Source organism: Pristiophorus japonicus, chromosome 11 (assembly GCF_044704955.1).
Source record: "Pristiophorus japonicus isolate sPriJap1 chromosome 11, sPriJap1.hap1, whole genome shotgun sequence".
In the NCBI taxonomy this organism is placed as follows: domain Eukaryota; kingdom Metazoa; phylum Chordata; class Chondrichthyes; family Pristiophoridae; genus Pristiophorus; species Pristiophorus japonicus.
Window position 1 is genome coordinate 194,994,828 of NC_091987.1, and position 14,191 is coordinate 195,009,018.

At 41.0% G+C, this 14,191-nt stretch overlaps 1 protein-coding gene across 1 annotated transcript in view; it reads right to left on the bottom strand.

The window, feature by feature from the left end:
* ncapd3 (non-SMC condensin II complex, subunit D3) overlaps positions 1–14,191 on the bottom strand; it is an 86,429-nt gene that overhangs the window by 67,309 nt on the left and 4,929 nt on the right. The window contains exons 3-9 of the mRNA XM_070894387.1: positions 8,969–9,131; positions 4,592–4,776; positions 4,193–4,360; positions 3,386–3,447; positions 2,318–2,405; positions 2,082–2,218; positions 1,460–1,532 (exon numbers count right to left, since the gene is read on the bottom strand). Coding sequence (XP_070750488.1) covers positions 1,460–1,532; positions 2,082–2,218; positions 2,318–2,405; positions 3,386–3,447; positions 4,193–4,360; positions 4,592–4,776; positions 8,969–9,131 — 876 coding nt within the window. The remainder of the gene's footprint in view (positions 1–1,459; positions 1,533–2,081; positions 2,219–2,317; positions 2,406–3,385; positions 3,448–4,192; positions 4,361–4,591; positions 4,777–8,968; positions 9,132–14,191) is intronic.

The following is a 14,191-nucleotide window of genomic DNA, read 5'->3' on the forward strand; positions in this document are numbered from 1 at the left end:
AAAGGAAATTCCCAGCGTGGCGGTTACTGGGTAATATACACGAGTCCCCAGTATGCAAGTAGTTAACTGATTTCATAGGAAGTGAAATGCATCTAATAAGAACTCAATCAGCCAAGGCAAGTGGATATGCCAAACAAGTCAGCTTCTGGGGATTAAGTGGTAACACGCTCACTGAGTCAGAAGGTTATGGGTTCAAGCCCTACTATGAGCTTGTGTATGTAGTCTAGGTGTTGAGGGACGGATGTATTGTCAGAGTTGTCAACTTTAGGATGAGATGTTGAATCAAAGCCTCAAAAGTTTCGGGGAACTTAAAAACATCCCATGAAACTATTTAAAGAGCAATCTGGCAACATTCCTGCTACAACTAACGCACTGAGAAACAGATTTTCAGGCCAGTCATTCATTTGCTGCCTGCGGGATTTTACTGTTAGCTGCCAAGTTACCTACATAACAACAGCATGTGTAAAGTAATCAATTGAGATATGTAAATTTGGTTTGTCTAACAGTTAAACATTTGTGAAGTTAGAAACTATTTTAAACTGACAATGTATAGGACATGGAGCTGATAAAAGAGCACAGATTAATGCAACCAAGTTTCACTTTTCATACCCAATTTTCAAGTACGGGACATTAGACATAATTTTACTCGTCCTAGTGTGCACTGAAAACAGATATCCAATTTTCAGAATTTGAATTCAAATTTGTTTCCTATAAAACAATTGAATGGTCGTTTGTCAGTTTTTGCACTTTACTGTCCCGTGATGTTTATCAAAGTGGATTAGAGCAGAATGAGATACATAAAAATTGTGCAGTACTTTCGAGGTAACGCTAAACCTATATAAATCATTGGTTAGGTCGTAGTTAGAATACTGCACCCAGTTTTGGGTGCCTTACTTTAAGAAGGATATGAAGCCCATGGAGCGGATGCAGAAGAAATTCACTACAATCTCAGGAATGAGACACATTAGTTCTAAGAGACAAGAGAAACTGAGAATCTTTTCATTACAGCAAACACGATTGAAAGGGGATCTGAAGTGTTGATAAAGTAAATCAGGGAAACCAATTTCCACTGGTTGATGAGTTGGTAACGAGAAGGCATAAATTAAAGATTACTTCCAAAAAAACGAAGGGAAAAGTTAGACGGATTTCTTCTTCAATGCAGAGTTGTTAGGACATGGAATCTCTAACAGAAACCGTGAAAACCATAACAGGAAATAGATGAAATATTTCATACAGGAGAAAAAATAAAGGATGCTGGGAAACTACGGCAGAATGAGATTAAGTAAATTGCTCTTTCAGGGAGCCACTCCAGGCATGATGGGCTAATAGTCTCCTTCTGTGCTGTAATGTGACCAAAATTGGAACATAAAGTTATGTTGAATCCAGTTTTATGCCTGCTCCTAATTTTCAACATTCTAAAGATCGGCAACTGTAATATCATTCTGAAAAAGTTTCAAACCTTAGTGCAGATGTGTTGCAACAAAATTCGAAGTACAGGCAATGCAGTCTCTTTCACTTCATCCACAATGTAGCTATGAACAAAATGTTTTACAAAGTCAAAACACTGTTCTACATAGAAAAATATCTCCTCTACCTGATAAACAACTAGCACAGATCAAAAGAATTAAAATTAACACTCAAATATATGGATGGCTCCACATTAGCTACTGTTTGTTTGTCAAAGGCAATCAAGATAATATTTTGGGATACAGCATACGAGTAACTTGAGACATGAAATATGGCAAGTGTAGCATGCTTCGGAGGAATAAGTGACTTTGGACCTATGGTTCCTGAAACTTTCCACCACTGGGGGCTTCCTCACCTCATGTTGTGCACTAATTGATAGAGATTGATTTCCATGATTATTCAACAACTCCATTATTTTTGTATCATGCAACTACCAGGAAGGTAGACAACAAACTAGACGGACCTTGATCTTTTTTCATCTAGAAATTCCTATCAAACGATATTTAGCTGTATTCTAGAATACAATAAATTATTTTGGATTGAATGTTTAAAAAAAAAAACAAGCCCCAGAAATGTTTCCATCAAAAGAAAAATGTTTCACGAGAATTTCTGACCTGACAAATCCAATAGCTTGATCCCTGGCATTGATAACTTTCTGTCCCACTCCCAGTAGTACAATGGATTTGGAACCACTTTCTCCTCCTACCAATAAAATTGGATTCAATAGTCTTTGGAAGAGCCAGCGGAGGGTCTGCAAAGATACAAATAAAATTAAATACATCCATTACATTAATTATATTGCAAGTAATGAGCAGAAACAAACTTTATGGAAAGTTATTTACGTCAGTACCTTATTAACATCACCATGGATGGGAGAGCACAGTAATTTAAGTCCATAATAAGCCAATTCAGGCAAAGTCTTCATTCTTTCAATGTTTCTGGCAGAACAAAAAAGAATGATTTAAAGCAAGAGTGCTGTTAGAGTCCAAGCAACTCTGATTTGTTGAACTTAGAATTTTATACCGAGCGATTTGTTCGGTTTAACTAAATCCTTTCCAAAATAGGGAATCTGAGTTTAGTAAAATATGCCGCAAATTTTGTTAGTCTCTTTTGTCTAAAGTTAACAGCCATTTTATAATTCAAAACCTCACATCCAACATTCCAGATATATTGTATATGAAATTAATTTCTATAAAATAGAGCAACACATGTTTGGTTTACAAATTCACACTATTTCCATGATTATGGCCAGAGAAAATCTGAGACTGGTCTCACATCTGCTTTCAAAACCCAGTTTTATGGTATGCAGGCTAATAGGATGAAGAAGATAAAAATTAACCTGGAGATGGAAAAACTATGATGAGCACAAAATCCCCCATCCCCTAAATATGATATATATATATATATATCCAGTGTAATCACAGATTTAATGTATTCAAGATGTGACTTGTGTTCTCTGATATCTATGGGGCAAAAATCACTACTGGACCATAGACCAGGAAATCCCCAAATTCAATCCCCAAGCTGTGCCAGGTTAGGTAATCAGAACTACAAGGGGCACTAGAGATGGTTAAAGCGTCCCATGGTTAATGAGGGAAAAATTGCCCAACATTTGCACTTCTGATCCCTATAGGAAGTCTGCGAGTATGGACACCAGGGTGGAGGTCGACTATCTGGAGCTGGATAGCTAGCATTGCTGACCACCACGGCTTATACTTATACATGAACATGATACTGGAGGCCTGTCTAGAGAATCCTAATAAAGTACAGGAATTTTAGGAGGACAGGAATAGAGAAAATGTAAAAATAAAAGCTTTGCTGTTTATGTATTATGTAATAAATTGCACACTTTCAACCACGACATAAGATATAAACAGGCTACATATGCAGGTTTTCTTCACTGCATTTGCATACTTACGTAGAACCTGAAAACTCTAATCTTCCAATTGCAGTCTCAAAGTTAGTCAGTTCAGTGAATAGCTGCAGAAACAAAAAAAATCTCAAAAATATAAGTGAAAATACACAATAATCAGGATTAATTAAAAATCAGCATAATCAACCTTCATTTACAACAGCAACAGTACACAAGCATTCTCAAAACAATTACTTTCACAGTCCATTTACATTTTCCCAAATCGTAGAGACTACACTCATTTACTTAATCACCTGTGACAAGATTCTACAAAGTTTCTTCCTGTATCCCCCTAACCTCCAAAACAATTAAAGGACTCCAAAAAAAATCCAACAACATTTTGACCAATTGCTTTCCTTGGCATGCCAACAGCTCAAGAACCATCATGTTCCAGAGTTATTTGATCTCTTGGTATATTTCAAATCCATTCATTAAATTAATAGAACAGCATCAATACAATAAAGCACAATCGACATGCTCTCGGAAGTGAACCACTGCCCCTAAACAGCATGCCACATACTGCCGAGGGGACTCAACAATGACACTAGTGAGTTGTACCTGCTTGGACAAAAGGCTATTCTGTGGGTAACTGAAGCAATTATTTAGTATACAAATATTAACAACTGGACATTAGAAAAGAATAAAGGATACAGGGAGCACAACGGGGTTTAACATTTTAATTCAAAGTATTGACGTAACAGTAATATTCTATTTCAGTACCCGTACACTGAAATAGGCGTTAGCATAATTCTAATCCAATCTTGCAGGGCCCATCGTAAGATACCTATATTGGTACACAGGTCTGCACCTTACCTGCAGACAGTGATGAGCACAATCAGGTTTGTCTTTCAGGAAGAATTTGGGGAGTAATCGCAGGAGATTTTTCAGCAGAGAGAAAATATAATCCCTGATATGACACAGATCATGCGTGGAGAAATAAACGTCAGCATCCTCCTCATCTTCCTCCTCCTCGAATATATCCTGGAATGGAAGAACAGATATTAGACCACAGGGCATCACCAGCCACTTAGTACCCAGTGAACACCAGAAACAACATCTGTACCAGTGTAAATAATTAGGTTACATTCACCATTCCCATAGATTCGAGTTCCCAATCTCTTGCATACCACATGAGGAGCACTTGACTGAAGACCGCGTGCTTGACCTGGACAACCAATATCAAATTGGCCAGATTAATTTGAAGGTCCATACCTCATTCACTTTCTGTCTGACTGGCTTGGCTCGCTTTCGTCCTTTCCCGACACCCTGAGAACTTTTCACCTGGGTGTCTTTCTTCCGCTTTCGATTCCCTTCTTCCGCTGCAGGCCAGCTCTTTTTAATAGTGTCCAAGCATTTGTCAAAAAGCACTGGGTGAAAGATACGATTGGCTACACTTCCTACAAAAAAAATATATTAAAAATTATATAAAGCAAAGTATTAGCATCTCTGGAAAAAGATTTGCCAATACAAAGTAACTATTCATCTATGGTTGCAATTATCCGTAAAAATATTGTCCTTCAGAAAAAACACATATTCCATGAAGTCACTGCACCTTTCAGCACACAATATGTAGATTACATTGGTACATTCGAACGATCAGTACAGCTGCACAAATGCTGGGAATAACGGGCTGTTAGGAGCTCAAGGTGATACAGTAATGCTCCCTGGGATTCGGTTAGAGGATATCAAGGGTGCTGCCATCATGAAGAGGAGTGTCGTAGGGTTGAGACCATTACCCTTGGTGAGGCAAGAGGAGGGAACCATTAGCTCGTGGTTCATTCGGAGGTGTAAATATTTTCTACCGTTCTAAATTAGACATACACATCATTTAGGTTTAATACCTTAGTCTCAAAAGAAAAGAATTTGTACACCTTTTTTGAGTAGAGAAAATTATTTAGTGCTCCACATCCATAATTAGGCAGATAGGATGGGCGAAATGATCTGAAATTTTCATCACTACTAAATTTCTAATGGACAACCAATTGATATTGTCTTTCCAAAACTACTAAATGTACATGTTACTAGACACCTGGCTGACCCAAACTCCCAGCATATTTTCTGTTCAGAGATCTGCTTTAATTAGTGACAGTATATTCTGGAAGCAACAAAAAAAAACAGTTCTGTCAGGTGGAATCAATGTGTGTGACAATTGTGTAGCCCTAACACAAAATGATAAAGAAGTTTACACGTACAATCATCTCTGACACAGCAATACATCTCTGCTGTGTTCTGAGGAGAGCAGGGGGGGGGAAATCAGGTCATGTCACCAGGTCACACAAACCTCTTTGTTGCAAATGACACAGCAGACGCCAAGGAAAAGGTCCTCTCCCCACACTCAACACAAAAATGATGTGGGGCACAGGGACACCACAAGAGAGAAAAATGAATGGGAAAGGGGGAGATTAGAAAATTAAGGTTATCATTGTATTCAGTCATTTCAACTAACTCAGTTGTACTTTCTAGCACCAGCCAAATCAATTACTGTAAAACCTGGCATACAGATGCCACAATACTACACATAACCGTCTTAAGATCTGTAGTCCCCACCGCTTATAGGTGCGTTGGTGTCAATGCCACAATACACGGTGGTTGGTGTAACAAACAAATGATGGTGTGAAGTAGTAGATACATAAAAGAATTCAGGGGAATTCTGTTCAGCGCAGAGGGTGATTCAGAAGCTTGTACTGACTCAGTTAGTGAATCAGTCAACTTTGCTGAGATTAAAGCCCTGGAACTGTCAGCTGTTTGTAAGAGGGAGAGTAAAAAGGGCTGGATGAGCTCCCCTGTATCATCTCAATTCTTTATTTTAAGTTGGTCATACCGAACCCCAATTTTTTTTTAAATTAAGAAAAAAAAATTGTCCTATGCAACATCTTTCTGAAGTTGCAGCCAGAATGTGTCAAGCTCAGCAAGCTGGCAAGGTCTTGCAGCAGTGGCAGGAGTTCTATGCATCATTAGGATTAAATGACAGGTAACTGCACTTTAACTGTCCGAAATAGCCGGCCCGATTAATTATGGTTCAAGTGTGCTTTTGTATTTGAAGCCCATCCAAGATAAACAGTGACAGTGCAAATGGGAGGGAACTGTACCTGTAAACTTTGCTGCACATGGACTTTTCAAACAAAGCCATTTGCTTTTGGATCTTTCTTTCTTGCTCTAGAACTTTTGGCTTCCAAATTTCAGATCTCTCTCCCAACTCCCTATGCTTTAAGAGTGTTTTCACTAGCCTTGATAACTAGATAAGCTTTCAGTAACATTCCCAGGATAACAAGCAGAACAACCTTGCGATCATTTAGCAAATGGAATTAGCCCAATTCTCAACATCCTCTCTCCCATCTTTGATAAGCAATAGAGCATCACAATGTGAGAACTCATTTTAACTTTACAAAAGCAGAACAAGTTAATAACTGACTGAGATACAATACATATATATTTATAAAATCCTTCTAATTAACTTTTGACAGAAAAACAATAAAAGGTCGCAATCGAATGCCAGGCTGTTGTTTTGAATGTTTTTATATTCGCAGTCTTTTTTCGAATGCAAAATGGACACTCAGATTCAAATGAACAATTACAGCTTAAAGATCTCAAAAAACAGTTGTCAGAACTTCCTGGATTTTGAACAATTGCCAACCACATCTGAAAATAACTGGCATCATACATATAACTGAAAAAAATGAGCCTGTGTTTGTCCAAAAGTAACTTTGCCTCTCCCTCAAGCTGTTCAGACAGTCGAATAAAATTTGTAATATTAGTATGGAGATAGGCTTGGAACAAGATTCTGGCTGCAGCCGGTTCTTAAATTCCAAAAGTATTGTCACTGGATTTGAAGGGACAGTCACCAAGCCAGAACTAGATTTAACAAATGTTTTGTTTTTGTAGAAGTAGAGTTTCACCCAATGCAAAGCCCAAGTGACACAAAACTGCTTCAGAGGTGGGTCCACATCTCTCGACTTCAGGATACTCAGAAGGCAAATCAGGACCACACTCTAGAATATCATTGCTTTTTCTGCCAATGTCTCGCCACAACTACTTTGCATCTATATGTAAGCAGGAGTATGTTGAAATACCCTCTAATTACAATGGAGCAATTTATACCAAAATGATAACTGTAAAACAGGGGGGCAATTTATACACAGGGATGATTTACACAGCTGCTACTCAACAGTGGCACTGCGGAAACAGTATATACAGAAATCAAGAGTGTGAACAGAAAAAAGGGTCACAAATAAATAGGATAAGCAAAATTTCCATCTTACAATGTTTTATAGTTTCAGTTTGTCCGTACATATAAAACAGAGGGGCCGAAATTCAGGTCCGCCTGAAACGGGTCGCACATATTGCTTTTGAAGTGTTTTCATCGCCACGGCAGATGAGGTGGCCTCTTTCGCAAAATTCAGCTGTTTTCATTTTTTTTTAAACGGACCGGAAGTCGGTCATAATGGGGGCGGTAGTGCGGTGGTGAGCACTCTAGAGGGGCAGAAGTGAAGGCGGGACAGAGTCTCCACCCCTGTCAGTCATCAGCCTGGTGCTGATGACATCATGACACATGTGCGCCACCATGTCTCTCCCCTTCACTTAAAAGGGGAAAGGTGCTGCCAGCTCTGCTCCAAAAGGGAGTGCCTGTTGTCGGCCCGGCTGAACCCAAAGACATAATTGTCGGGCCAACCTGGCAGTTGGCCGACAAAAAGAATGAAATGGCGGCCGTAGCAGTGCGCCCTCCCCTTGAATAACTGCCACACAGCCAAGTCGCACTCACTTCGAACACAGTGCATCGAAAAAAAAAGCTGTCGGGAGCACCGCTCGGCAGCCCGATGATTTTTGGAGGTGAATTTCAATGGAGGTGTGTGCGGAAGATCGGCTCTCTGATGATGCACTTCGGAGGGGTCAGCAGCAGCGGGTCGGAAGTGGGGACCACCGGAAAAATCACCTCGGAGAATTTTGCTAGCGGCAGTCATTCGACTCCGCCGCGGTAAGAGGCCATATCGGGAGGCTGAATTTAAGCTGCAGACAGTTTCACAAACCTGAAGGCATTTCTGAGAACTTTTGCTTTTCCAACCTTTCTTTCCCCTTTACCTGTTAGTTGACAGGCAAAAAGTTACTGGTCTGCCAGAATTCCATCCAGAAAGCTATTTAAATAATTAATTAAATTCAATTTTTATTAATTTTAAATATGTAATGGTTATTTTTTTGTTATTTTCAGTGTGTGCGTGCTTTGGGGGGTATTCCCATTCATACTTATGGTGGTTCCATATATATGGAATTCACACAAGTATGAATGGGGATCCCCGTACTCGGATAGGATGGGCCGGCCCACGTGATCCCAGTGATGCATACAAAGCCTATACGCTTTGGGATACATGGGCCTTTGCATGGAGGCCCAGGACCACAGGTCTCCGAACCTCTGGGACCCACAGGTACTTTCATAGAAACTTTTGCGTTTAGAGGCATCCGCCCGGGGGAAGCCTCCGACCGCAAATTCTGAACCTATATTTGACCTACTATTAGAATTTTTTAAAAAATTTTATATAAAGATTACCTGTCATGTGGATTACATTACTAAGCAATTTTTGAGCCATGTAATCTCACCTGGGATTTCAAGGAGCAGGAAATACAGTCCAGCTGCATGCAAGGCATATTCTCGCTGGATGACACTAGCCTTCTTATTCTGAACCATTTGGATAAAATGATATAACACAGCAACAAGGGCATTGTGGGAGATATTATTCTCTGCAAACAGTGTCCAAATACCCTAATAAAAAAGAAAAATAATTGTCATTTCAGATACGAAATCTACCAAATTAAACTCAGAAATCTTAAAAATACTTATATAAGTAATGGGAACCAAGCATAATAGATTGGGTGAACTCATTTATTAATTGGTATTGTGAAGAGCATATACGTCAAAATTTCTTTGTGGATCTTTAAAACAGACTTTGTAAGCAAATCGGTATTAAAATTCAATCCACAGGAATGTGGTCCACGTACATGTAGAATTTATTACACAAACACAATCTGGGAGCGGGACTAGCTCAAGTGCTCTCGCAGAGTACCGGCACAGGCTCGATGGGCCGTACAGCCTCCTTCTGTGCTGTAACCATTCTATGAATCTTCTTTAGCAACTTAGTATCATCACCCAGTACTTGCAGGGAGGGATTCAAATATTTAGGATAATAAAAAAAAGATAGAAAATAAATGGTTCCAGAGGCAACATTGCAAAAGATTTATTTTTTTAATTTCTCGCTTCTTTTCCCACTAATTTCCTCCCCTCCTCAAGGTGGCAACTCCTTACTCAAGCGTAATGCATCCAAGTTAAAAGCAGCTGAGCTGAATCCTGTCGTCTTCAACACACACGTACATGCTGTCCGTAAAAGTCACTTATTTTGAGTGAATGGAAATCCGGATCAATTATCTCCTCCCTAATCAAAGGGCATTGATACCAATTGCAGCACTCCTCCTGCTACCATGGCTGAAATTAGCTAACACAACACACAAGAGGGATCAAACTTGGCACCTCCTGCACTTAAATGCCCCAACTACTCATTGTTTAGAGGAAGCAGATAAGTCATGTTTAATAGCTTCAGGTGGATGCAAGAGCTGTTCTTTATTCTGGCATCACCTTGTTCATGCCACTTGGATTGCAGAAATCTCTTTAGAACAAACACTCGCCAAGCAGCAGCATGCAAAAGACCCAATTTCAATTTAAAAGGGCTAGTGACACTAATTACAAACAATACCTGGGGATATTTTAATTTCATACAAGACAGACTAGTCCTGACTTACTTTCAGGGGAAAGTACATTATATAAAATTGCAAAAACAACATTAGCGGTGACTTGGAGGTATAAAAGACTTGCATTTCTATAACGCCTTTCATGACCACCAGATGTTCAAAGCGCTTTACAGCCAATTAAGTACTTTTTGAAGTGTAATCACTGTTGTAATTTAGGAACTTAAGTGTTTTATGGACTTACAGTACAAGTATTATTTAAAAAATAAAGCCACACAAGCTGCAGTGCCTTGCACAGCCACGGAGATTTTTTAAATGATTTAATCCCATATAGTACTAATGAAACTAATTGATATACCAGTACAGGGGAAGTAGAAGGTTTCAACTTGGTACTAGTGAAACTACTTGATATATCAGTACAGAGAAGTGGAAGCTTCAGCCACTGAGGAAGATAGCCAGCAAAGTTTTTTTGTTGCCACTTATACCTTGGGTATCAATACCACTTCTGTTTTTAGTATCACAGAGTCCAAAGACTGGAATACGAGTGTGCCTGTCTAAAATTCAGAGACCTAACCCACAAGCAGGTGTCCAAAAAATCATATGTAATATCACCATGTTTATACTACAAATCTCCCATCACTTTCAGCAATAAAGACAGTGGGAGATCCACAATACAAATGGACTACGTATTACCTTAAAATATAGCTGATTACATTATAGTCTGGAAGCAGGTACTTTCTACAGGGCTTCCCTTCTCTCCACCACCCTCTTGTGACATCATATAAATTAAAATTGGGATTGGTGTTGTAGACAGCACCATTCATGGCATCACAAGAGTTAGACTTCGTCACATGAAACTTGAAATATGGAGCACTTTCCCAAAGGGTCAGTGATAATGAAAGCAAGGTCCTAGCCTTTGTTGAGATAACTGATTTAAGGCAGAGCAGCGTTAAGGATCCCACAATTGGCTCCGGCTCCAGAGAGTGAAAAAGCAGCCAGGATCCCCGCTCCCATCACTATCTGGAGATCCCTGCAGTGCACATTTGTGGACGTTGGATAAGGACAAGAATGGGTTCAGTTGTGAAGTTCCTAATGACTGAGCAACCTGCCAGCAGACTGAATAATGGCCATTTCATTCTTGGAACAATTAACAAAAAGAAAATGTAATCAAGTAGTATGAGTCATAGAATTTTTTTTCCCTAGAGGAAACACTCTTCATTTTCCTAACTTTTATGCATCTTTTTCAGTTTTTAAATCCTTTTATTTTCTCTCTCCATTCCCTTTTATTCTCTCAATTACCTATTCTTTCTTGACTTCTTCAGATCAACGGCTCATGAGTCAGGCAGACCTGGAGATCCTGGACCAATAAACCCGGTCACATACAAGATAAATTTTGTCGAGACAAGTCAGTAATCTTGCCTGGATAAACCAAGATACATTCTGCACGTTACCAGGTTTAGTTTGGGACAGTTGCAGTTTCTCTAGTTTACCCAATTGTGCAGAGAACCTACAGGCTACAGAATTCACGATAAAATAAAACATTCCGTTCTTTTCAGCCACTGGTCAGTAAGATCAGAGAGTTTCTAACTGCTTCTGCATGCTAAAACATGGCTTGGTCCAGTCCTTGGAATAGCAACACGGAGCCATTGTTTAAAGGGGAACTAGATTGGTCTATATTGCCACCTCCGTTCAAAAATTACTCCACCAGAAACATAAGCAACAGTCCGTGAATCTTTTATGATGAATTGCACTGCTCATTCATGAGGTTATTGGAGTGGAATTTAATTACATCACAGGGTGGAGGAGAGAATTGCACATACAATGTTTCCTGGCTCCCACTAACCAACAGTTTAAAACACACAGGAGTAAGTGATTTAAAATAAAATTAATTCATGGGATGTGGGCGTTGCTGCCAAGACCAGCATTATTGCTCATCCCCAATTGCTCTCAAAAAGATGGTGGTGAGCCGCCGCCTTGAACCGCTGCAATCCGTGTGGTAAAGGTACTCCCATATTGCTGTTCGGGAGAGTTCCAGGATTTTGACCCAACGACGATGAAGGAACGACAATATACTTCCAAGATAAGATGGTGTTGGAGGGGAACTCGGACTTGGTGGCGTTCCCATGGGTCTGCTGCCCTTGTCCTTCTAGGTGGTAGAGGGCGGGTGTTTGAGACGTACTGTCGAAGAAGCCTTGGCAAGTTGCTTCAGTGCATCTTGTAGATGGTGCACACTGCAACCATGGTATGCTGGTGGTGGAGGGAGTGAATGTTTAAAGTGGTAGATGGGATGCCAATCAAGCGGGCTGCTTTGTCCTGGATGGTGTCGAGCTTGAGTGTTGTTCGAGTTGCACTCATCCAGGCAAGTGGAGGGCATTCCATCACACTCCTGACTTGTGCCTTGTAGATGGTGAAAAGGTTTTGGGGAGTCAGGTGGTGAGACACTCGCCGCAGAATACCCAGCCTCTGACCTGCTCTTGTAGCCACAGTATTTATGTGGCTGGTCTAGTTAAGTTTCTGGTCAATGGTGACCCCCAGGATATTGATGGTGGGGGATTCGGCGATGGAAATGTTATTAAGTGTCATGGGGCTGTGTTTAGACTCTCGCTTGTTGGAGATAGTTATTGCCTGGCACTTGTGTGGTGCGAATGTTACCTGCCACTTATCAGCCCAAGTCTGAATGTCATCCAGGTCTTGCTGCATGCAGGCATGGACCGCTTCATTATCTGAAGAGTTGTGAATGGAACAGAACACTGCAATCATCAGCAAACATTCCCACTACTGACCTTACGACGGAGGGAAGGTTATTGATCAAGCAGCTGAAGATGGTTGGGCCCAGGACACTGCCCAGAGGAACTCCTGCAGTGATGTTCTGGGGGAGGGGGGGGTAGTGATGATTGACCGCCAACAACTACAACCATCTTCTTTTGTGCTAGGTATGACTCCAGCCAGCGGAAAGTGTCCTGTCCCGTCCCTCTTGGCCGACTCCCATTGACTTCAATTTTACTAAGGATCCTTGATGCCACACTCGGTCAAATGCTGCCTTGATGTCAAGGGTAGTCACTCTCACCTCAGTTCTTTTGTCCATGTTTGGACCAAGGCTGTAATGAGGTCTGGAGCCAAGTGGTTCAAGCAGAACCCTAACTGGGCATCGGTGAGCAGTTTATTGGTGAGTAAGTGCCGCTTGACAGCACTGTCGCCGACACCTTCCATCACTTTACTGATGATTGAGAGTAGACTGATGGGAGTGGAATTGGCTAGATTGGATTTGTCCTGCTTTTTGTGGACAGGACATACCTGGGCAGTTTTCCACATTGCCTGATAGATGCCAGTGTTGTAGCTGTACTGGAACAGCTTGGTTAGAGGTGCGGCTAGTGCTGGAGCACAAGTCTTCAGCACGACAGCCGGGATGTTGTCGGGACTCATAGCCTTTCCTGTATCCAGTGCGCTCAGTCGTTTCTTGATATCATATGGAGTGAATCGAATTGGCTGAAGACTGGCTTGTGTGATGCTGGGGACCTCAGGAGAAGGCCGAGATGGATCATCCTCTCGGCACTTCTGGGTGAAGGTGGTTGTAAACGCTTCAGCCTTGTCTTTTGCACTCATGTTCTGGACTCCGCCATCATTGAGGAAGGGGATATTCATGGAGCCGCCTCCTCCTCCCGTTAATTATTTAACGATTCACCGCCATTCACGACTGGATGTAGCAGGACTGCAGAGTTTTGAACCAATCCGTTGATTGTGGGATCGCTTAGCCCGGTCTGTAGCATGCTGCTTCCGCTTCTTAGCATGCATGCAGTCCTGTGTTGCAGCTTGCCCAGGTTGGCACCTCATTTTTAGGTACGCCTGGTGCTGGCCCTGGTATGCTCTTCTATATCCTTATTGAACCAGTGTTGGTCCCTGGCTTGATCGTAATGGCAGAGTGAGGGATATGCTGGGCCATGAGATTACAGATTGTGGTGGAATCAATTCTGATGCTGCTGATGGCCCACAGCACCTCATGGATGCCCAGTTTTGAGCTGCTGGATCTGTTCTAATCTATCCCATTTAGCAGTGGTAGTGCCATTGAACTGAATAAAGAATAAA